Here is a 26,452-nt window from a genome sequence, read left to right as displayed (position 1 = left end):
CCCTGCTATGTTCTGGATCTTGCTGCAGTGGGTGTGCAGTGGTGACCCTGGGTCTGGCTGTGTTCTAGATCCCACCGTGTTGTGTGTGTGAAGGTGGCATTGAGCCTGGCTATGTTCCAGATCCCACTGTAATGAGTGTGAAAGATGACGCGGAGTCCTGCTGTGTCCCGGATCTCACCACAATGAGTGTGAAAAAATGACAGTGAGCCCCACTATGTTCTGGATCCTGCTGCCATGAGTGTACCAAGGTGACACAGAATCTGACTGTGTTCCAGATCCCACTGTGATGAGTGTGCAAAGGTGGCACTGAGCCTGGCTGTGTTCCAGACTGCTGTGATGAATGTGCAAAGGTGACCCTGAACCTGTGTTACAGATCCCTCTTGATGAGTGTGTGAACGTAGCACTGAGAACTGTGTTCCACATCCCGCCACAATGTATGTGCCAAGGTGAATGACCAAACATGGCTATGGGAAGCCAGTGCTCTAATGACATGGGTAAAGTTGTCCCTGATGCCCCTCTCTGTGCCCCCACTGGCTTGGTCCATGGCCTGCATCTCAGAATCAACAACACTAGATGGCATTTATTTCTTAGATTGTTAGTCTTCCCACTAGATTGGAATGGTTTTCAGGGTACACAGAATAGAAAACAATTAATTCTGTTCCAGGGAACTGAGAGAAAACATCCCAGAGGGGGCGATGCAATGCAAAGTATCACAGCAAATTCCAATAGGAGCAGAACCAGGCACAGAAGTGAGACACTATGTGGTGTGTTTAAGTGGGTGTGGAGCAGGGGAAGGGAAATGAGAGCCCAGGATGACTATGATGTGAGAACATGGGCTCAGATGAGGATGTGGCTGGTTCTGCCCCCATCACCATCATATCGTCAGTACCCAGCACAGTGCCTGGCACACAGTCAGCATTTATCTAGTAAATCAACAAATAAACAGGACCAGGAACAAGTCTGTTGAGAATGCCATATTGATTTTTGGCTTTAATTCCAAAAAGTAATGGGAAAATGATGTAAGGTTTTAGCAAGGGAGTACCATAAGCAGACACATATTTTTAGAAGATGACTCTGGTGGGAAAATGTAAATAAAACAGAGAGGGAGGAGATTGGTCACAGAGAAACATACTACAGAGTTACAGTGAGCCAGATGAGCACCAGTAAGAACCTGTATCTCAACAAAGTGGAAAAGGTTGGTGGTGAAGACTCAGTAAGCACATGTGCTGCTAAGAAATGACCACAGAACCTGGCACATGGTTACCGGTCTGTGTTAGTCCTGTTAATCTCACAATGAAAGGGTGAAGGTATATTTCAGGGGCAGGGAGGGCGCCAGGGAAGGTACATTGGGAACAAGAAGGCTGTAGTCCTGTGCTGTCTAATACAGTAGTCACTAGACACACAAGGCTTTGTAATTTTAATTTTAAGGTAATTAAAGTTAAATAAAATTCAGTTTATTAGTCAAAGTAGCCACAGTTCACATGTGGCTCTTGGGTAATGCAGAAGGACTGAGAAATTTATTAGACAGTACTGCTGTGGACAGCAGGTGATAGGATGTCTGTCTCCTGGTGGATCCAAATTAATCTCTGTTTTGCTTTTCTCCAGATGGAGACCACAGCAGGAATTTAGTCCCACATGCTACAAAATTACAGTATTTATCATTCGCTACAGGAATAACATATGTGTACTCACTTGTTAAGGGCTTCCACTCCGGCTTTGGCAGAAGCACTGGGCACCACAAAGCCTGACCCAGTCCCAGCATAGATAGTGGTGATAGCAAGAAATGCTGCTCCTGGAATTTTAAAAGGACATAGAATTAACATGACACCTAAATCTGACATCTCTCTTAGCAATATCTTTTTGGATATATCTCCTTGGGCTAGGGAAACAAAAGCAAAAATAAACAAATGGGACTACATCAAACTAAAAATCTTCTGCAGAGCAAAGGAAACCATCAACAAAACAAAGACAACCTACTGAATTGGAGAACATATTCACAAATGATATATCCAAAATGGGGTTAATATCTAAAATATATAAAGAACTCATAACTTAATACCACCCCCCCCAAACAATCCAATTTAAAAATGGGCAGAAAACCTACATAGACATTTGTCCAAAGAGGACATACAGATGGCTAGTAGACACATGAAAAGATGTTCAACATCACTAATCATCTGGGAAATGCAAATTAAAACCACAATGAGATATCACCTCACACCTGTCAGAATGGCCACCATCAATAAAACAACAAACAACAAGTATGTGGAAAGAAGGAAATCCTCGTGCACTGTTGGTGGGAAAGCAGACTGGTGCGGCCACTATGGAAAACAGTATGGAGGTTCCTCAAAAAAATAAAAATAGAATTACCATATGACCCAGAAATTCCACTTCTGGGAATATATCTGAAGAAAACAAAAACACTAATTCAAAAAGGCATATGCTCCCCATAGCACCCCTATGTTCATTGTAGCATTATAATAGTCAAGATATGGAAGCAACCTATGTTAATAGACAACTGGATAAAGAAAATGGGGTATATATATACAATGGAATATTAATCAGCAATAAAAAAGAATAAAATCTTACAACAACATGGACAGAGAAGCGATTTTCAATCTTTTAATCCCATGGCACACATAAACTAATTACTAAATTCTGCAACACACCTAAAAAATATATTTTTGGCTGATCTGATCTGGTCACCACAGCCTGCAGCCTCTGACATACTTCAGACATCACCATACCAAGTTCCTGGGCTATTGTTTTGGTCTGGGGCATACACCAGGAGCTGAACTCCACGGGCCAGCAGAACCAAGCCTTAAAACACTGTCAGGTCACAGCACTGATAGCTGACAGGAATCTTGGAAGAGTGAAAACTGGTTTCCCTCCTTTGAAAAGTCTTTTTTTTTTTAATTTTAATTTTGTATTGTTATTCAATTACAGTTGTGTACCTTTTCTCCCCATCCCTCTACCCCACCCCAGCTGAACCCCCCTCCCTCCCCCACCTCTACCCTCCCCCTTGATTTTGTCCATGTGTCCTTTATCCCCTCTCCTCACTGTCCCCTCCCCACTCCCCCCTGCCCATTGTTAGATTGTTCTTAACTTCCATGTCTCTGGTTATATTTTGTTTCCTTTTTTCTTCTACTTGTTATGTTCTGGTTAAAGGTGAGATCATATGGTATTTGTCCCTCACCGCCTGGCTTATTTCACTTAACATAATGCTCTCCAGTTCCATCCATGCTGTTGCAAAGGGTATAAGCTCCTTCTTTCTCTCTGCTGTGTACAATTCCATTGTGTAAATATACCATAGGTTTTGGATCCACTCGTTTGCTGATGGGCACTTAGGTTGCTTCCAGTATTTGGCTATTGTCAATTGTGCTGCTATGAACATTGGGGTGCACAGGTTCTTTTGGATTGGTGTTTCAGGGTTCTTGGGGTATAATCCCAGCAGCGAAATTGCTGGGTCAAAGGGCAGTTCCATTTTTAGTTTTCTGAGGAAATCCCATACTGTTTTCCACAGTGGCCTCACCAGTCTGCATTCCCACCAACAGTGCACTAGGGTTCTCTTTTCTCCGCATCCTCTCCAACATTTATTTGTGGATTTGTTTATGTTGGCCACTCTGACTGGTGTGAGATGGTACCTCATTGTGGTTGAAAAGTCTTAGCAGATATATTTTTAATGACACACATAGAATTTTAATCCAATGTGAGGAGTAAAAATAGATCCAAGTCCGTGTTAAAATGAAAGACAATAATGAGAGAAGAAGGGAGAGTCAGAGAAAAAGCAGGGCCACAGGGATGGGCCAGGGAAAAATAAGAGAAACAGTGAGACAAGAAACAGTGATGAGACACAGAGATGGAGAGAGAAACTGAGAACCAGGGAAGAGTTGGCAGAGAGAGAGATGAGTGAGATGTGGAGAAAGTCAGATGGAGGGAGAAGAGATACAGAGACCAGGGTCCTGGGGCAAAAGGGACAGAGAGGGGTCAGCCCATGCTTCTGTCTCCCTTCTCTGTCATCTACCCCTTCTGAAAAATCAAAATAAAAAAAAAACCACTCAAACTCCAACCTAGGTCAGATTCCCTTTGTGTGGTGGGAATGAGTGGTCTGGGTTTGAATTTCAGTGACAGCCTAGATAAAGGGAGGGAGTTCTCACCACCCACACAAAGCTGGTGCCTGACCGCCTTCTGTCTGTCTTGATACCCTTCCCCAAGCTGTTCTGAGAACGAACCATGCTGCCCAGAGGAAGGAAACTGGCTAGCCCTAGGCTTCCTTGAGCCTTGAAGGATGTCCCTCCAGGAACATAAGGACCATTCCTTATGGAGCATCTCAAAATACTCCCCACCTCTCTGAGAAAATACTCTTTCTTTCAATCCCCCCAACAGTAATCAGGAACAGTGTCTTGTCTTCCTGTGTTACCAGGGCCTGGTGCATGAGCACCAGTAAGTATGCTAGATGAATACATACACACTGTTCTAGAAGCATATGTACACCTGTACCTACTTTCATACACATGGACTTTTATCCAGAAGTTTGTTCACAGGACTAAATACAAATGTCCTCCTCATAACTCCCTATAAACAGATCATCCCTCCAGTGTCCTCACCCTCCCTGTGGTCTTCCTCACCCAGATGACTCACCATGTAAAACCCCTCATCTGACCAGTAAAGCCTTATCTTCTAAACATCCTGTTTTATTCCTCATGCCATCCATCCACATGCCAGAAGAAAGCAGCCATTCCTGACTGGTCCCCTCATCTTCGCCACCCCCCACAGTATTGCCATAACCTTCCCAACCGGTCACATCCTTTATCAGGCAACTTCTAGAGATCCTAAGGAAATAACAGTTTCCTTCAGATTCAACACCAAATTTCCCACTGGGAGTGTTCCCAATTACACCTAGACTGCCTCCCACCCCATTTCCTACCACTCTCCCTCACAACTCCAACCACCTCTGAAAATCCGGCTCAACCTGACAATCATCCAAGGGAGAGTTGTTCACTCCTTCTCTGGATTCCAATGCTTTCAAAACATAGAGATCATAGCTCATCACAGCACATGGTAATGACTGAAGGATCTTTCCTCTCCATGAGACTACAACCGTCCAAGTGTTGATGCTGCCCCACTGACTTCTGTCAGGATCCCAGGGCTGCGCATGGAACCTGAACACAATGGAGTCCAGTGAACATGGAAGAACACACAGTCTTACCCTTCTGTGCTTTAATTAGTTGCTTCCCAATTTCCAGGGTCACGAAGGCCGTGCCATTCAGAACTATGTCAGTGATGGTCTTCCACGCATTAGGGGACAGTCTTTCAGTGGGCGAAATGAAATTGCCTGCTGCATTGTTTATCACAACCTAATAAGAGAATATATCTAGTTAGAGAAACTTTTAGATGAGGAGGAACATTCTTCCTCAAGGGCTTCAATTTCTAAAACTTATTAACTCAACTAGCATGATGAAACCTACAGTCTGCTGTGAATCACCATGAGATTTGAGCCTGTGAATATCTCCTGTTGTTTTACCAAATTTCAGAATCCTAATTCATTGTCAAAATCAAAGTAGAGTCTATTATTAAGAACATAAATACAAATGAAACACCTAACATGTAACTATACATTATTTCAAGGAATCTTGATTAAAATGCCTTTAATTTTGGCGTAAGTCACCCAATGAAACTCCAGGCTGATGACCTGTTTCTTCACTATCAATAAAGATCCCGCTTAGTTCTACAGCAGAGTTGATATTATTGCTGTCTGGCTATATCTTTAACAACAACAAAAAAAGAGCTCTCTTTGAAATTACTGGAGGAAATGGCTTCCTCCCAATATGTGAGCTTAATAACAGCACCGTGTCCACGCATATGGCAGGTCTTAAAAGGAGAAACCTGGACCTTCTTGTAGGTTCCTTGTTTGTGTTATTCTCACCTACAGAGATAGTCAAGGTTATTATGAAAGCCGAAGAGGATTAATCCTTTAAGCTAGATACTGTGCTCTTGGATAACTCTTGTTCTTAGTTCACAATCTTATTAAATAAAGTGAAATCCAGTATTTTCTGCAGGATTGTAGATGCATTTTTTGGGTATTCCTGAAGGGTCATGGAGCCACTGTCTATTCTAATCTGGTCCCTGCTTTAAGCAGAGCTGGCTTCTTGATGGAACAAGACAGGTGCTTCACACAGCATCGCAATGATCTCAATGGGCAATACCAGCACCAGGGCCCCATCACCACGACTCACATCAGGGTGGCCTGCCAGTCTGATTAACTCCGACACCGTGTTTTGTACCATGTCAGGATCCCGCACATCACACTGAATCACATGAACCTGCAAAGTAACAAAGACAAAGCAATCCTACATTTTTCAGACTTCTGAAAATAAAACCATGAGTAGATTATTTATTTTATCATTCCTCAATTTGAATTAAATAACTGTTTTTAATGTACCTTATTTCCAGTTTGAGAAGAAATTTGTTCTGCAGTGGCTTTCAAAACATCAAACTTTCTATAAATAAACACATGGTATTTTTGCATGAGTTCTGAGATGATTTAATATATTTTTTCTTTTTAATTCCATAAATTAAAAAACCAAAAAGAATCTATAGCTTGAAGAGATGTATTTTTGAGAAAATACAAAAGCTACAAATAAATCAGTTTGAATGAATGCATTTTTTAAAAGTTTGATTCAAACAATCTTTATGAAACTAATGTATTGAATTACTTACATTTAAATCATTTATTTTATATCTATTCATAGATTTAAATTTTTTCCCTTTATTACAATCATTTATATCTGTCCCTAAACCTGCTTTAGAAAGAAAACACATTCATGGTATAATGTAAGCTTATATTATACTATATAAAAATCTATGCTGTGCATAAAATCTATGATAATAGATTTTAGACCAAATTTATGTATATAAATGCATTACGGGGTCTGTCCATAAAGTATCCAGCCATGCAATACGAAAAATAGAGACATTTGTTGAAAAAGATACAACATACAAGAAACACTGTACATAGGACAATGTCACCTCAGTCCCCTTCAAAGTAGACACCTTGAGCCCTCACAGAGTTCTCCCAGTGTCTCTTCCATTGTTCAAAACACTCTGCAAAATCTTTTTTGGATTTTTGGAATTGCCATCAGCTGTCCCATCATATTTCCCTGAGTCTCACTGTCAGTCAGAAATCTCTTCCCTTTCAAAGGTGATTTTAGATTTGGGAAAAACCAGAAGTCGCAGGGCACCAAATCTGGGCTATGGGTGGGGGATTGAATCACCTGGGTGATGTGATGTTTTGCCAAAAAACTCTGCACACAATGTGATGTCTAAGCAGGAGCATTGTCATGATGAAGCGGCCAATCACCATTTGCCCATAGCTGTGGCTGTCTTCAGCATATTGCATCTCTCAACTGATGAAAAACATAGAGGTAGTACTCCTTATTAATTGTTTGGCCTGGAGGGGTGTACTTGTGATGGACTACACCTTCCTAATCAAAAACCAGTTAACATGGTCTTAATCTTGCTGCAACTTTGCCACACCTTGTGCAGGTGTGGAGAATCAGGGAACTTTCATTGCAATGACTGGGCCTTTGTTTCCGGATCATAGCCATAGACCCATGATTCATCTCCAGTTATGACCTTCTTGAGGAAATCTGGTTCATTGGTAGCAGTTTGAATCATGTCATTAGCAACTGCAGCACAAGTACCTTTTATTCTGGTAGCAAAAGCTGCTGAAGGAATTTTAACATGACACGTTTCACCCCACGATCCTGCATCAGAATCGCAGATACAGTAGTTTTTGTAATCCCCAGATCAGCTTCTGGTTCCTTCACTTTCAGTTGCTGATCTTTGGTTGCAGCCCGTACACGTTCAATATTCTCAGGTGTTCTGCTTGTTACAGTCCTTCCAGAATCTGGATCACTTTCAACAGATTCTCGACCGTCTTTGAAGCATCTGTGCCACACTTTTATTTGCAGTGCACTTATTCCATGGTCCCCAAAAGGTTTCTGAATCATCTGAATAGTTTCTGCAGAAAAATATTCAAGCTTAATGCAAAATTTGATGCAGACTCATTGCTCTACTTGCTCAGTCATTTTGAATGCAATGGCCACACAGTACACATACTCTCTCAATGGTGTCAACCACCCCCACTGACAAGTAGAATGAAGTCATCATTGTTCACACATGCGCACTCCAGTCCACTCTCCATGGCTGCCAGGTTACATGGATGCCACACAAACCATTCTCATTATATTAACGATGGCTGGACTTTTTCTGGACAGACCCCATTGCATATGCATTCAGAACCTTAAATTCTTGAAAGAATCATAAAAAGTAAACCATGAGTATAAATTATGTAATGTTACAAAAATATTTTAACACTTGAAATTATTACAACATAAAAACAAAAAAATGTTCTGGCCAATTTGCACTAAAGGAAATAAAGGAAATTTCTTTGGCTCCTTGTAAATTACATAGTGACTGTCAATCAGATTACTACTGACCGACTTAAAATGTATACACTATTCAAAGTAGAAAGGGTAGATTTTTGACCAGTCTCTGAAGCTCTAGACTTACAGTTATAGGGACCAGGACCTACTTCAGTAAGAATTCCTTCCATATGGTCGCAACCTTCCTACACGACCACAGATGTTTCAAAATATCTACCCATCTTACAGAAAATGGAAGGATTATATCCATTATCCTTATACATGGCTGTCTACTGAACAGTTATAATCACTACCACTGAGAATAAAGCAGCCTCAACATAGTACTTTTTAACTTCATTTCCATGTACAGAAAAAAAATTCTACCACTGTGTTTGGGAAATGTACTCATTAACCATTCCATAATCAATCATTATTTCTGTCATCACAAGTTATAACAGGTTTTCCAAAGGAGATTTACTTAAATAATCCAAAGGATATTCATAGAAGATTAAGATGCAAGTTAAACAACTCTGCTTGGCAATGTGTTTTCAATCTTGAGGCAGAGAACCATCTTCTAACAGGCTCTCTCCAGGCAACTTGTCAAGGGACTCACCGGCTGGCTATCACACAGTATGCACCGAGGCTGGACAGGAGACTGGTCATTCCTCTGCCAAGGCCAGTGCCTCCCCCAGTAATGAAAGCCACTTTTCCCTGAAAACTGTTAGGTGGTAGCATCACTTTTTGAACAGATGGAAAGAATTTAGACTGGAAAGAGTTACTGTTTTGATACAATATTTTTGTTCCACAACTGAAAAACTAAAAAGAGAAAAAATGAATTAAAATTTGCACACATGTATTTCCACAAGAGATGAATTTCAAAAAAACTTATTCTTTAATATTATTTAAATTCTTGGATTAACACAAATTCCTGTAAACATACTGGTATTGTATTTAATCAATTATTAAGTTTTTTATTGGAATGTTAAGTGACATAGTGGGGTGTCTAAAAGCATGGGCTTTGGAGCAAGATAACATAGCAGAGAATTTTTTCTCCAGTCATATAACCTTCAGCAAGTTATTTAATTTCTTTGTGCTTTCACTTCTATAAACGGAGACAATAACAGAACCTTCCCCACAGGATGCTGTGAGGATTTCATGAGTTGATATAAATAAAATACTTACACTGTAAAATAAGACACTGTTTAGCACATACTGAGCACTGCATAAATGCTAGCATTATTTGCAGATATTTTACTGAAATTTAATTTTAAAAAAGTAACATAAAGCTTATTTGTCTTTTAACAAAAATATGTTGGATGAAAATCACATACTCTCATTGAATCACTGAAGGAGATCATAAAAAGTTCTGTATAAGATTTATTAAGTCAAATGTCTCTTCCCATGTCACCTTCTGGATGATAAATTTAGATAAATTATTTCTGTTATATTTAAAGTGGGATAGGGGAAATCAAACCATTTTGAACAAAAAAATATTTGCATTGCCCTGTCTTGTATTTTACAGCTTGCACTCTCACATTACTTGTGAAAACCACTGCCATTCTCTCACATTTTATTATAAAAACAAACTTTAAATAGTGAGCACAATAACAAACAATAAAGAGCCAGCACTCATCGAGGTTACCATGTGTCAGGATTAGATATCTACCTGACTAATATTCCCTACCCCATGAAGTAGGCAGTATTTTTACCCATTGTACAGGAAGGGCCCAGAAAATTAAACCAATTGCCAGGGTTGCAGAACCAAGATTCCAACATGAGCTGTATCCAATTGCCTTATATGCCACCCCTGTCCACTCCCTGAGCTCCTACTGAGGCAGGAGACAGTCAGGAAAGAGTAAACTCCGGAGGTGCCCCAGGGCTAAGATAAAGGACACACACATAAGACAGAGACCCTGTAAGACAGGTTGTTCCTGCTTTCTGGAAAAGCGCTCAATCATGGTGACTCATGAATGCACCTGTGCAGAAGACACTACATGACCCCTGCTTCATTATAATAAATTAACATTGTGCGACTTCCTTCTCTGCTGGCCAATCAAGGAAAATCATGAGAGACGACATACGCAGTAGCTTTAAAATACAACTACTTGTACATGCGCAATAAAAGCCCACCAAAACTAGCCAGGAAGGATCCGCCCTATAAGAATAGAATCCCTCCAGCCCATGAGGTCAATCTCTGCTCAGAGTTGGCCCACTCCCATGTTCTGTGGAGTGTACTGCCACTTAATAAATCTGCTCTCTCAAACTCTGTGTGTTTGGTTCAATTCTTTGTCCTTGATCACCAAGAACCTTGTTACCTGTGCCCACCTGCGACACTACTGCATTCAATAATCACACCAAAGGCATGTGATATCTCCTGCTTGAGTCTTCTTGCAAGCCAAGTGGGCCACCACTCTTGAGCCCAGATATCTAGAAATTTACCCTAAGAAAACTATTAGAAACTAGTCATTGGCTTAGAATAAGGCTGTTCATCAACAGGAAACTGCATGAGAAAATGCTTATGATTTTGTAATGGGGTGTGTCAGAGCAAAGATCCCTGGAAAGCAAGGAACCCCAACTCCGGCAGGGGAACCCCAAATCTGGTATGAGACTTCTCCCCTTCTTGCCAAGAAAGGGAGGGGGTGGAGAGAGCTGAAGAAGCTGCAGATTAAAAGCTCCCCACACCTTCTCCAAGGCAGAGTGGAACAGAAGGCACAGTGCTTAAGGAACAGTTGCATAACAAAGGCAGCTAGCTATCAGCTGTAAAGGAACCAGCCTACTAACTCTGACAACCTGGCAGCTCACACCTTCCCAACAGGGAAGGGCTGCCAGAGAAGACTCTTTACTAGCAGCTTTGTAGGAGGAGGAGCAAAGGCAAATATGGCCAACATTGGCCCTCATTGGCTGGAAAGCTGGGCACTGCCCCTGGCTTCTGGAGCCCATAGAATTCCAGGAGAGAGGACTTTTCAAACAGAAGATGGGGAGAAGCTCACTCTCTGGGCTTGCTTTTGGCTCTTGGCCACTGGCTATCTTGTTTTGGCACTTGGTGTAGGCTCTGGGCTCTTGGTTTGTGGCTCTTTGGCTTGTGATTTTTGGTCACAGGTGCACTTGGACACTCTGGGTCTTGGCCCTTGCTTCCCACACGGATGGGAACACTTGTGAGACCAGGCAGATGCCATGCTCACCAGGGGTTTAGTCTCCATATGGTTGGAAGCCCACTCCTGGAGGCAGGGTCCCACTCTGGGAGCATGCCTCGCTGGGCTCCAGCCTCTGGGACACTATGATCCAGTGCTACATGGCACATGGGTCCTGGATGGTTACATGGAGACTGAGAACAATGCACCCTAGACTCTGAAAGAGAGAGCTGCTGCAAGAAGATAGCGACTCTGAAACACTCCAGAGAGGAGTGCACATTCCAGAGAGGATGGAGATCTGTTTGCATGACTGGCTTAAACTCCACAAGGACAGATAAGGAAATGGGGGACTTCTGGGGATGGTTTTGGCTTGTAATCTTTTGGGGAGCAAGAAAACTTATGAGTCTCATGGAAGAGAAGGGCTCAGAGCAGGAGTGCTCTTAGCCCCCCAAAATTGGAACCCTGTTAATAAAAACCTGTTTCCTTCAGCACAAATCTTTGGGTCATATAATAAAGTGACAAGCAGCTGAACCCCGTGCTGCACAGTTACACTATGCTGATAAGTGAAGAAAGAAATACACAAGATATTCTTAACTGTAAATAAAAATATATGTTTAAAAGTAGTGATTCACTATTTACCACATGCCAAGGTATACTAGACTTTCAATACAGTATCTCACAACAACCCCAGAAGGTATATTCTGTCATTACCCCCATATTATAGATGAGAAAACTGAAGCACAGAAAGGTGAAGTCAATAACTTTTACAAATAATAGTAACTAGTAAAGACCTGATTCAAATCTAAGATGTATGTGACTTCTGAGTCCCCCATTACCTTACATAACTGTCATCTCTAGATGATAAGATTATGGATGATTACTTGCTCTGTTTGGTTGGTTGGTTTGTTTTTAGTATTTTCAAAATCTATTCCATATGTACAATTTGATTTTATAAACAGAAAAATATGTTACTGAAAGACAAAATTTGAGAAGGCATAAAAAATAATTGGTGAAAATATATTTGCAAATCTGGTTATGCTCCATACTGGTCATTTTATTTCCTTTGGCTTCCTGTTGACAAAGCATTTTCTTTTTATAGCCTTTTGCCAAAGTATGAAATCCACACAGCCCACAGTAATCTTTCGCCACCTACATGGCAGCTTTGCTTAAGGTTGCCACTGCCTCCAGAGCTATTCCATTAGGATGATGAATCTGGAAATTTCCATGAGTAGGCTGGTGAGTTTGTCATTACCAAGTAATAATGCAAAAAATGTGTTGTCATTTTCTACAGGCTCTACAATGAAGTTTTATTTATTTAGTGTTGATTTGTATGGGGAATTTGATGTGGTGCTTTATGAAAGATAAATTAAGCAAGATAATTGCATACAAACTTTCTATTTTGATTTATTTAAAAATATTTCTCAATTTCCTAATAGGCAGGTGAAAGGCTATACAGGTAAAAATAATCACATTTGATAATAACAATTTCTAACAAGTGTCTATACTGTAACAGATTATGACCCAGCACTGTCTCACCCACTGTATCTGATTTGATCTGATCAATACTGATCATGACTCCCCTTCCCCACAGTGAAAAGTGAAGAAATTGATATGCTACTTTAATTTACATTACCTTCTGATAATTCACAGCATACATGCTGTTGAAGATTAAATTTGAGCTGTTTGACTGAAAACAAGTTGATTTCAACATTAAGATCCATAGAAGTAAACAGACCTCACAAGATCTTATTGTATTCAAGCTCCTATTTCTGAATAAAGTGAAATAGCATTTGGCCATTTCACATGAGTCATAAAACATGAACAGAAAATATTCTTTCACAGATTTTCAAATCTCCCTCTGGTTTTTCTGGATATAAGTTGTTTTTCAGAAAGGAAATTAACACCTTTCCTATCAAGATTGAGTCTTCTGGAGCTCTTTAAATCTCTAAAATTCTTATAACAAGTCTTCCAATTTTGTCAAAACAATTTTACTTTTTAGAGTTAGAAGTTCTAAAATGTCCCAGAAAAAAAAGTTAGCCATCATCTGCCTCCCCATCTACACTCATCACTTGCCCACATCATATAAACAATACCCCCTTTTTCATGCATCCTTACATTACAGCATCTTGGAAAGAGATCTTACTTCTCACCCTCAAAATCCAATTCTGAGAGTCTTGACTGTCTCTTCCCTGAAGGATGAGGACTGAGGTCGATGAAATGTATTCCTAATTACCTAAGTATTTTTGTTCATCTAAGATGTCTAGAATAAACATCTAAAATAGAGGTAGATGGGTGGTACTAGACCAAATGTCTTTTCTTAGGCTTCCCCAGTGTTTTTTTAAAAATTTGGCCAATATGTCAAAACTGGGAGAATTCACATAAAAAGCAGAAGCTCTACCCTGGCTGAGTTCCCCTGCAGAGTAAAACCCTTGTTTCTCCATGGCCTCTTTCCATGCAGGTCTTTCAGGGACCTGATGCATGTGAGAATGTGACTACTTGTCTAAATAAAACCCAAAGAGCCAATTCAAAAAGGGGAAAAAGCATCGTATCTCTTTACACCATAGAGAAATTTCTGAACTTTCATGCAAAAGAAATTTCTGTAAACATCACTGTTTAGTATGCTAGGTATATTATTGAGAAAATCCAGTTTCAATTCTGTAAAAACCACATAATAACAGACCCTCAGATGGAAGTTGTGGATCTAAGTCAATATTTAAATAACACATAGCTTAGCTATTTCTTCATCACTGTCAGGTTACTATTATCCACATTAAAATCCCATCTCTCAAAAACATTAATGTCCTCCAGAGTCAAAAATGCAAAAATTAAGCTCTGTTGGCAAGGCATTTGAGCTGTAGTGCAGCATGGACTCTTTACAGACCTCCGTCCCCCGGGTGCTGGGTACAGGAGTAATTTGTGTGTACCAACCACTCAGCATCTCTGAGGCTTGCCAGGCACTTTCACCTTCTGGTCTTTGCTCTTGCTTTTTCTTCATCTTTAACCACCCAATTTATTTCTCAACCCAGCAGAATCAGCCTTCAAAACGAATAAGCAAGAGTGCCAAAAACTCTGTTGATACTTAAAAATCAGTGCCTCTTTAAAAATGAGCCAAATGACCCCCTCCCTGCACCAGGGTGACAGGCTTCTACAGTAGACTGTGGTACCAAAAAGGCAAAGCTCTCTCAATCCCCACTGGGATGAGGTTTCTGGCACCAAAGCATTCTGCATATGCTTGTTTGACTACCTGTAATACTGATGCCAGGCTCCAATGCCATCTTAGTTGCAGGAGAGCAAATTAATAGAGTTTTATTTTATGCAGGCATATGATACAAATACAGCTCTCTGCCACTTGCTTTAACAAGTTATTTCCAATGACTTCAAATAATGACACCTGGTAGTTAGTTTACATCTAAGAAAAGAAAATCCAAGTTATGGACATGAGTATTAAGAAGTTATTTGCAAATAGAAAAACTAGGCAAAGAGCTTTAAAATTAAAAGGTAGTCCATACAAGGAAAATATATACAAACATACTTAGAGCTGAATATCATGTATTTAAACAAAAGAAAATATACTTTTTCCCTTACCAAATTACTGAGGTTCAAAATTTAGTAATACATGATACAAGAAACAGCTTATTAAACTCATCATTACAGTCTGCTGATCTGAATTGGGAAAACTTCTTTGGAGGCCAATTTGGCAATATTTATCAAAATGTTAACTATAAATACCCTTTAAGCCAGTGACTCCACATTTGGGAATTTTTGCAGATGTCCTCACATACTTGGGAGAGAAAAGAAGTTATGTTCAAAGGTATACATTAGGATGAAAATGAAATTATAATAGCAACTCTATTTACAATCACATCAAAAAGAATAAAAGACTGGAAGATGGCATAAAAGTAGGTGGGAGCTGAATCCACTTGCTCAAGCACCCAACTGGGACATCTAGCCGATCTTCTGAAGAACAGAGTGAACAGCCAGAGGGATCCCAGCTTATAAGAAGTTTGGAAGCCAAAGACTGCAGAGGACATTGAAAAACAGATGCAAAAAGGAGATTGCGAGGCAGTCTGGTGCCAGGGAAGGTGGCTGCAACAGGAAATTTGGAGGAGAGCTAGATCACCGATTGTAACTTTGCAGCTCCCTCCCCTCTCACAGCAGGGATGCCAGTCCCACACCAGGGGCGATCTTGATGCTTGAAGTCTCTGGGGAGATAAAGACACAGTGGGAGACACAGAGAGGCAGTGTTCCGCTGCTGGGACTGTGCTTGCCAGCTGGGACAGTACCAGAGAAATTGGGGAGCCAAGTGAGGCCTGGAGATGGGAGGAGTTGAGCCATGATGGACCCTGACCCAGATAGTCTCAGGACTGGTCAGAGCTGGGCTGTGTGAAAAGCCAGGTGCTTAGGAAGAATGGCTGGCACAAACTAGGGGAATTTGCTCAAAAACAGGCTCTCAGCCCCTGTTTAAGGAACTGTCGTGCTCCTCGGCCAGGCCAGTGAAGAGGAGGAAGAGGGGTGCAATTTGTTCCAAGTCAAGGCACATCATGGACTGATCAAAGTGGGGCAGCAGGGGCTCAGAGGGGTAGCAGTCCCCAGAGAGACTTAATTTAATAGGGGAACAAAACTGCCATGAAGGGACTTTGCATGTGTGCAGCACCCAGACCAGCAAAAGGAAGGAGGGGTGAGAGTTGCTCCCACTCAGTGTGCCTCAGGGACTAATCAAAGTGTGGCACAACGAGGTGGATTAAAGGCACTGGCCTGAGGCATATGGACAGTGGGGGCTGTGCAGTGCTCCGGGGGCTTGGACTGGAGGATGGACACCTGTGCATATTGGAACCCAGACTAAGCCCCCAATTGAGAGCTACAGGAAAGGGAAAAAAAATGGAGCACAGTCCCCCTCTGACTGCAGCATCCAGGAAGACAAGCAGAACCCAACTGGTGGGTTTAAAGTCAGCAGGAGGCTGCTTTTTCTTTTTCTTTTTTCTTCCAAGTGTAAGTCAATGAGACCTCGAGCTGTGAAAGGATCAAAGACAGATCCAGAAGAGAGATCAGAAGGCTAACACCAACAATTGAAACAAAATTCACTTCACTATCCTAAAGAACTTGCATTTTATTTTATGCCTTTTAAATTTATTTATGCTCTTTTATTATTGTTATTGTTTTTTCATTATTTTATTTTTTATTTCCTTTATTTCTGTGTAGTTTTCTTTGTTTGGTTTGGTTTCATTGTTTGACTATTTTTCTTTGTTCTACCTTTATATTGCATTTTAATTTCTCTTCCTTCACTCACATTCTTATAACACCCTACTCTTGGTCTTTCACTTTTTATTCAGATCATATATATCTTTTCATATTATTGTTGTTCCCATTCCACACAGCACCCTTCCTGGTCTTAGTACATTTTACTATCTTCTTGAGCTTTATTACTATTGTGATTAACTTCATTCCTTGCACACTATGCCAAGTTTCTATCCCTTACTCTCAGTATATCTCACCATCTAACTAAGCATAAGCGCTACGCTTTCTGGAGTCAGCTCACATTCTTTTTCCCCTTTAACAAAAGTCTTATTTCTTTTTCACCTTTAAAAAGAAGTGTGGTTAGTTGGGTGAAATATCATAGTTATTGTTGTACTTCTCCAAAGCACCTCCTATCTGTTCTCTACATGTTCATACTTTAAATCCCCTAGAATATTCTACCTCTGTCATAATCCACTCCACCTTCACCTTGCCCCAGATCACATCCAAGATAAGGTGGGAGTTGTCAATACCAGTAAACTCACTGGAGGAGAGGACTGACCAACAAAGGAGCCACCAATGGGTAAAACCCAAATACAATAAGAGAGCCCACTTAAAGGGAAAAAGGGCAACCCTAGAACATACAGACAAGGAGATCAAAGAGATAGCAACACTGAGTCCCACAGAACTCCTACCACAGAAGTTAACCCCTACGAAGATAGAGAGCAAAGCAGATTATTGGGAATCGCAGAAACAAACAAAAAGAGTCACCTAAAATGGGGAGACAAAGAAAGAATCTGCAATCAAAAGGAATGGAAGACTCCCCACTAAAAGAAGTAAATGAAATGGAGGCAATCAAACTATCAGATATGGAATTCAAAAGGATGGTTATAAGGATACTCAAGGAACTTAGAGAACATCACAAAGAACTGAGTGAGAACTACAACAGTATGAAAAAGGAAACAGAAACTATAAACAAGAACCAGAAACAAATGAAGAATACAATTTCTGAAATAAAAAACACACTAGAAGGAATTACACACTGGCTGGATGAAGCAGAGGACCAAATTAGTGAGCTGGAAGACAGAGTAGAAATACCCAGGCACAGCAGCTGCATGAAAAAGGACTAAAAAAGTATGAAGATACCTTAAGGGAACTGCAAGACAACATTAAATGCCGCAACATTTGAATCATAGGACTACCAGACGGGGAAGAAAAGGAGCAAGGGATAGAAACCCTGTTTGAAAAAATCCTGACAGAAAACTTTCTGAACTTGGAGAGAGGAAAAACCATGCAAGTTCAGGAAGTGCAGAGGGTCCCAATCAAGATGAACCCAAAGAGGCCTACTGCAAGACACACCATAATTAAAATACCAAGTTTTACAGACAAAGAGAATCTTTAAAGCAGCAAGTGAGAAACAAGAAGTAACATACAAAGAAGCTCCAATAAGACTAGCAGCTGATTTTGCAACAGAAACACTGCAGAAACAGAAACACTGCAAGCCAGGAGAAAATGGCAAGAAATACAGCAATAATGAAAAGCAAATGCCTGCAACCCAGCAAGGCTCTCAATTAAAATGGAAGGCAAAATAAGGAGTTTCCAAGACAAAAGAAGGCTGAAAGAATACACCTCCACCAAACCAGCACTACAAGATATGCTAAAGGGACTACTATAAGAAGAAGAAGAAAAAGAGTGAGAGGCAGAGGGACACAGGTACGAAGGGGCAAAAATGAATAAGTAATCTTATTAACCTATAAAAATAACCTTATGGAAATGGATTAAATGCACCAGTCAAAAGACATAGAGTAGCTGAATGGATAAGAAAACCGGACCCACAAACATGCTGCCTACAAGAGATCCACCTCAGAACAAAAGACGTACACAGACTGTAAGTGAAGGGTTAGAAAAAAACAGTTCAAGCAAACATACAGGAAAAAAAAGGCCAGAGTAGCAATACTCATATCAGACAAAACAGACTTCAAAACAAAAGCCATAAAAAGTGACCCAGTAGGACATTTCATAATACTCAAGGGAAAAATGCATCAAAAAGACATAAACAAATCTGCATCTGTTCCAGCCAAGATGGAGATGTAGGTAGACACACTGTGCCTCCTCGCACAACCAAAAGAAGGACAACAGCAATTTAGAAACAAAAAACAACCAGAACTCATAGAACATCGAACTGTATGGAAGTCTGACAATCAAGGAGTTAACGAAGACACATTCATTCAGACCAATAGGAGGTAGGGAGACACGCAGCTGGGTGGTAAGGACTCCAGGCAAAACAGTGGCTGGTGGACTCTGCGGTCCCACATTCGCGCTCAAATAAACCAGGAGGAACAAAAGGGGAGCGAAACAGACCATGCAACCTCAGGGCTCCAGCATGGGGAAATAAACCCTTAAACCACTGATTAAAAACCCCTTGGGGGGAGAAACTCCCAGCCTCACTGGAGAGTTCGTTGGAGAGACCCACAGGGTCCCAGAACATACACAAACCCAACCACATGGGAATCAGCACCAGAAGGGCCTGCTTTCCTTGTGGGTAGAGGGGGAAGTGACTGAAAGACGGCAGAGAGTGGAGCAAGCGCCATTGTTTTCTCTCCGACTCCTTCTCCACATACTTCATCACGGCACAGCGCCATGGGTTGCCCAGCCCAGGTGAATACTGACACTCCGCCCCTTTATGTAATAGGCGCGCCAAGAGAAAAAAAAATGGCCCAAATGAAAGAACAGATCAAAGCTCCAGAAAAAATACAACTAAGCGACAAAGAGATAGCCAACCCATCAGATACACAGTTCAAAACACTAGTAATTAGGATGCTCACAGAATTGGTTGAATTTGGATGCAAATTAGATGTGAAAATGAAGGCTATGCGAAGTGAAATAAAGGAAAATGTACAGGGAACCAATAACGATGGGAAGGACACTGGGACTCAAATCAATGGTATGGACCAGAGGTAGGAAATAAACATTCAACCAGAACATGATGAAGAAACAAGAATTCGAAAAAATGAGGAGAGGCTTAAGAACCTCCAGGACAACTTCAAATGTTCCAACATCGGAATTACAAAAGTACCAGAAGGAGAATAGGAAGAACAAAAATTGAAATTTTATTTGAAAACATAATGAAGGAGAACTTCCCTCAGCTGGCAAAGGAAATAGACTTCCAGGAAGTCCAGGAAGCTCAGAGAGTCCCAAAAAAGTTGAACCCAAGGAACATCATAATTACATTATCCAAGATTAAAGATAAGGAGAGGATCTTACAAGCAGCAGGAGAAAAAGACACAGTTACCTACAAAGGAGTTCCCATAAGACTGTCAGCTGATTTCTCCAAAGAGACCTTACAGGCAAGAAGGGGCTGGAAAGAAGTATTCCAAGTCATGAAAGCCAAGGACCTACATCCAAGATTACTCTATCCAGCAAAGCTTTCATTTAGAATGGAAGGGCAGATTAAAAAAAAGTGCTTCTCAGATAAGGTCAATTAAAGGAGTTCATCATCACCAAGCCCTTATTATACGAAATGTAAAGGGATTTATCTAAGAAAAAGAAGATAAAAAATATGAACAGTAAAAATGACAGCAAACTCACAGTTAATAACCACACCTAAAACAAAAACAAAAGCAAACTAAGCAAACGACTAAAACAGGAAGAGAATCATAGAAATGGAGATCACATGGAGGGTTATCAACAGGGGAGTGGGAGGGGCAGAGAGGGGGAAAAGGTACAGAGAATAAGTAGCATAAATGGTAGGCAGAAAATAGACAGGGGGAGGGTAAGAATAGTATAGGAAATGTAGAAGCCAAAGAACTTATATGTATGACACATGGACATGAACTATATGGGGGGAATATGAGCGGAAGGGGGTGTGCAGGGAGAAGGGAAGTGGGTGGGGGAAATGGGACAACTCTAATAGCATAATCAATAAAATATATTTAAAACAAAACAAAACAAAACATATATGCACCCAATATAGGAGCACCCAAATATATATGGAAAATCTTGGAGGACTTCAAGAAAGATATAGACAGCAACACACTTATACTAGCAGATTTTAACACCCCACTGTAAACAATGGATAGATCTTCCAAATTACCAACAAGGATATTGTGGCACTGAATGATGAATAACATCAAATGGACTTAACAGACATATATCAAACCTTTCTACTCAAAGAAGCAAAATACACATTCTTTAAAATGCACATGGAACATTTTCAAAGACAGATCACATGACGGGACACAAAACAAGTCTCAAGAAATTCAAGAAAATTGAAATCATATCAAGCATTCTCTCAGACCACAAGGGACTGAAACTAGAAACTAGATCACATAGACTTAAATGATACATGTAGAACTTTTCATCCCAAAGAAGTAAAATAAACATTCTTCCCAAATGCACATGGAATATTTTCAAAGATAGACCACATAATAGGACACAAAACAAGTCTCAACAAATTCAAGAAAATTGAAATCATATCAAGCACCTAGAAACAAGAAAGTTTATCAACCTCAAGGAAAAAAACACAAAAACACTCAAACTCATGGAGATTGAATAGAATGCTATTAAACATGAATGGGTCAAGAATGACATCAAGGAAGAAATAATAAAGTTTCTGGAAACAAATGAAAATGAACACAGAACAGTCCAAAACCTATGGGACACAGCAAAGGCTGTCCTGAGAAGGAAGTTCATAGCAATACAGGTCTACCTGAAAAAGATAGAAACATTTCAACTAAACAACCTAACCCTACATCTTCAAGAACTGGAGGAACAACAACAAACAAAGCCCAGAACGAGTAGAAGGAAGGAAATAACAAAGATCACAGTAGAATTAAACAACATAGAGACTAAAAGAACAATTTTAAGTATCAATAAATCCAGGAGCTAGTTCTTTGAAAAGATAAACAAAATCGACAAGCCTTTTAAGCAGACTCACCAAGAAAAAAAGAGAGAGGACCCAAAACAAAATCAGAAATGAAAGAGAAGAGATTACAACTGATACCACAGAAATACAAAGGGTTATAAGAAGTTATTATGAGCAACTATATGCCAGGAAATTTGAAAACCAGAGTGAAATGGACAAATTTCTAGAAAAATATAATCTCTCAAGACTGAATGAAGAAGAAGCACAAAGCCTGAACAGAGCGATAACAGTTAGTGTAATCAAAGCAGTAATCAAAAAACTCCCAGCACACAAAACCCCTGACCAGATGGTTTCACAGGAGAATTTTACAAAACATTTAAGGAAGAGCTAACCCCTATCCTTCTCAGACTATTTTTAAAAATCCAAGAAGTGCGAAGACTCTCAAACTCCTTTTATGAAGCCAGCATCATCCTAATCCCAAAACCAGATAAAGACACAATGAAGAAAGAAAACTTCAGACCAATATCGCTGATGAACATAGATGCAAAAATTCTCAACAAAATATTGGCAAACCGCATCCAGCAATACATTAAAAAGATCATACACCTTGACCAAGTGGGATTCATCCCAAGGATACAAGGATGATTACAATATTTGCAAATCAATAAATGTAATACGTCACATAAACAAAAGGAAAAACAAAAATCACATGATCATATCAATAGATTCAGAAAAAGCATTTGAAAATGTACAACACCCATTTATGATAAAAGCACTCAGCAAAGTGGGAGTAGAGGGAGCATACCTCAACATAATAAAGGACATATACGAGAGACCTACAGGCAATACTGAACAGGCAAAAACTAAAAGCTTTCCCACTAAGATCAGGAACAAGACAAGGATGTTAGCTTTCACCTCTTCCATTAAAAAGTATTGGAAGTCCTAGCCACAGCAATCAGACAAGAAAAATAAATAAAAGGAATCCAAATTGGAAAGGAGGAAGTAAAACCGTCACTGTTTGCAGATGATATGATAGTGTATATAGAAAACCCTACAGATTCCACCAAAAAACTACTCCAGCTAATATGTAAATTTGGCAAAACAGCAGGATTCAAAGTCAATATTCAGAAATCAAAGGTATTTTTATACATCAACAATGAAATATCTGAATCAGAAATCAGAAAAAAAATCCCATTTGCTATAGTAACAAGAAAAATAAAGTACCTAGGAATAAACCTTATGAAGCACAACACTAAAGAAAGAAATTAAGGAAGACCCAAATAAATGGAAAAATATACTGTGTTAATGGGTTGGAGGAATTAACCTCATCAAAATGTCCATATTACCCAAAGCAATTTATAGACTCAGCGCAATCCTTAATAAATACCAATGACATATTTCATAGCTATAGAACAAACACTTCAAAAATTTATGTGGAACCATAAATGACCCCGAATAACCACAGCAATTTTGAGAGAGAAGAACAAAGTAGGTGGGATCACAATACCTGATATAAAACTATACTAGAAGGGCACTGTAATCAAAAATTATGGTACTGGCATAAGAACAGACTTGTAGACCAATGAAATTGAATAGAGGGCCCAGAAAAAAACCCAAGTCTCTATGGTCAATTAATATTTGACAAAGGGGGCAGAAGCATTAAATTTAGTAAAAACAGCCTCTTCGACAAATGGTGTTGGGAGACCTGGACAGCTACATGCAAAAAAATGAAACTTGATCACCAACTTACACCATACACAAAAAAAACTAAGGTGGATAAAAGGCTTAAATAAGTTATGACACCATAAAAGTCCTAGAGGAGAACATAGACAGGAAAACCTCAGACATCCCACTCAGCAACATCCTCACAGACATGTACCCTAGAGCAAGGTACATCAAGGAAAGAATAAACAAATGGGACCTCATCAAATTTAAAAGTTTCTGCACGGCTAAAGAAAACAGCATTAAAATGAAAAGGGAACCAAATGTATGGGAAAATATATCTGCCAATGACACCTCAGGGTTTGATCTCCAAAATATATAAAGAACTCACACGACTCCACTCCAAGAAGACAAACAACCCAATGAAAAAATGGGCAAAGGGCTTGAACAGACACTTCTCAGAGGACATTCAGAGGGCTCAGAGACATATGAAAGGATGCTTAGCATCACCAGCCATCAGAGATGCAAATTAAAACCACAATGAGATATCACTTTACACTAGTCAGAATGGCCATCATTAACAAACCAACAAATAAGAGGTGGCAAGGCTGTGAAGAAAAGGGAACCCTAGTGCACTGTTGGTGGGAATGCAGACTGGTTCAGTCATTGTGGAAAACAGTATGGAATTTCCTCAGAAAACTAAAAAATGGAAATGCCTTTTGACACAGCAATACCACTCCTGGGATTATACCCTAGGAATCCTGAAACACCAGTTCAAAAGAACCTATGCACCCCAATGTTCATAGCAGCACAATGTACAATAGTCAAGTGCTGGAAGCAACCTAAGCGCCCATCAGTAAATGAGTGGATCAAAAAACTATGATACATTTACAGAATAGAATGCTATGCAGCAGAAAGAAAGAAGGAGCTCCTACCCTTTGTGACAGCATGGATGGAACTGGAGAGCATTACGCTAAGTGAAACAAGCCAGGTGGTGAAAGAAAAATACCATATGATCTCACCTATAAGTGGAACCTAATCCACAAAACAAACAAGCAAGCAAAATATAACCAAATCATTGAAATAAAGAACAAACTGACAGTAACCAGAGGGTAGTGGGGATGGAGATAATGGGAGCAATAGGGGAAGGTCCATCAAGGATCATGTATAAAGGACACATGGACAAAGCCAAATGGGGTAGGTCTGAGGGTGGGAGGTGGTGATGGGTGGGATGCAGGCCCATGGTGGGGTGAAAATGGAGACAACTGTACTTGAACAACAATTGAAAAAAATAGTATAAAATACTAATAAATTTAATACAAACAGTGCAAGATTATAAACACACCCTGTGTTCATGGATTGGAAAACTTAATTTTGTTAACATGGGAAAACTCTCCAATTAATCTACTGATTCCATTTTTATCAAAATCCCCGTGGGCTTTTTCAAAAGTTGACATGCTTATCCTAAAATTCATTTTTATTATTATTTTTTAAGTACTCAGAAATGGAAAGAACTCAAAATAGCCCCCAAAAAGCATTGCTTGTAATAGAAAAGACTAGGAAACACATCTGCATTTCCTTAGGTGATAAAACCAATCAATCAGTGCATATAACAAAATACGGTGCATTTATTAAGAGCTAGAGCTCACATGCTTAATGTAAACATTGCTACATCTATATTGCTTATTCATTCATTGAACAAATATTTGTAGAGGAAATTGTGTTAAGGAAAATGCTCCATTTGTTTGGTCTTCTTATATGAGGGTATCTTCATACATATGTTGATATATACACAGAAGTTGTTGGAAGGACCATAAGAAACTATTATTCATAGCGGTAATCTCTTGGGAGAGGGACTTAAGAGTATTGTCACTGCCTATGCTTTTGTACTGTTGAATGTTCGATATGTTTGTAAATTTTTCATTTAAAAGTTAACAAAATCAAATCACATATGTAAGCATACAACATAGAAAGGATGTGCCCTGGCTCGTGTGGCTCCGTGTGGATTGAGCAACAGCCTGCAAAACAAAGGGTCACTGGTTTGATTCCCAGTCAGAGTACATGCTTGGGTTGCAGGCCAGGTCCCCAGTGGGGTCGCACAAGAGGCAAACACATATTGATGTTTGTCTCCCTCTTTTTCTCCCTCCCTTCCCTTCTGTCTAGAAATAAATAAATAAAATCTTTTTTAAAAAAAGAAAGGATATAAAGCAAAACATTATAGCAAGAAGAAAATTAGCATAGAATCAATGTCATTACTCTCTATTCCACAAAAAAATGTGAGCTACGTTTATAAAGACAATGGAATATTACCATATCCATTTTTTTAAAGATTTTATTTATTTATTTATTAGAGAGGAGAATGTAGGGAGAAAGAGAGGGAGAGAAACACCAATGTGTGGTTGACTGTCACCCTCCCCATACTGGGAACACAGCACACAACCCAGGCATGTGCCCTAGACTGGGAATGGAACCAGCGACACTTCAATCCCGCCAGCACTCAGCCACTGAGCCACACCAGGCAGGTCCATATCCACTCTTTAAGAGTTTCTAACTATCTGTTGGTTTAGGTCAAAATGAGTATTTTTCAGATCAAATTTACCCCAACTCAAATGCCCACTAACAAGTGCTTTGCAACCTGTGCCTTAGCTGTAATATAAACATGTCAGCTTGGTAAAGACTAGACAGTGGACAATCTTATTTTTTCAAAGGATGACTCTGAAAAATGCACATCTTGGTATTCCCAAAGCAACTCGTATAGTCCGGGCATATAGTAAGCCTCCAATAACTACCTCCAGATTAATGTTGTCCAGTTGCTAGAAGCCACCATCTGTGCCATGCATGCATTCTTTTCAATGCCCAGACCACTGCCAGCACAATAGACATGATGTACAACTGGAGGCATCTGGAAATAAAAGGGGTAGCTAGAGGAGACAGTATTGATGCTGCATTGCAGAAAAGGACAGTACCCAGTTGTGGGGAACCGTTCCAAGCGTGGGAAATGTGGCTCAGCCCCCCACTTGGAAAACCAGTGGGGAGCGAAGTAGGCGGGCAGGACCCACGTCCATGGATAAGTTCTCCAGTGGGAAATCAGGCCTGCATTGTACTTAGACTGCTATGAGACTTGCTCTTGCTAAAAA

General features: G+C 40.0%; 1 protein-coding gene across 3 annotated transcripts in view; it reads right to left on the bottom strand.

The window, feature by feature from the left end:
* Positions 1–26,452, bottom strand: part of DECR1 (2,4-dienoyl-CoA reductase 1) — a 33,505-nt gene that overhangs the window by 5,120 nt on the left and 1,933 nt on the right. For 2 of the 3 annotated variants that reach the window (XM_045200457.2, XM_053929991.1), the window contains exons 2-6: positions 9,040–9,242; positions 6,443–6,500; positions 6,237–6,323; positions 5,210–5,357; positions 1,693–1,792 (exon numbers count right to left, since the gene is read on the bottom strand). In XM_045200457.2, the coding sequence (XP_045056392.1) occupies positions 1,693–1,792; positions 5,210–5,357; positions 6,237–6,323; positions 6,443–6,500; positions 9,040–9,242 (596 nt within the window). Of the gene's footprint in view, positions 1–1,692; positions 1,793–5,209; positions 5,358–6,236; positions 6,324–6,442; positions 6,501–9,039; positions 9,243–26,104; positions 26,218–26,452 lie in introns of all 3 variants that reach the window. The other variant, XM_024566525.4, reaches the window with a different exon arrangement.

Source organism: Desmodus rotundus, chromosome 8, assembly GCF_022682495.2.
Source record: "Desmodus rotundus isolate HL8 chromosome 8, HLdesRot8A.1, whole genome shotgun sequence".
Classification (NCBI taxonomy): domain Eukaryota; kingdom Metazoa; phylum Chordata; class Mammalia; order Chiroptera; family Phyllostomidae; genus Desmodus; species Desmodus rotundus.
This window is presented reverse-complemented; position numbering and strand designations above follow the sequence as displayed.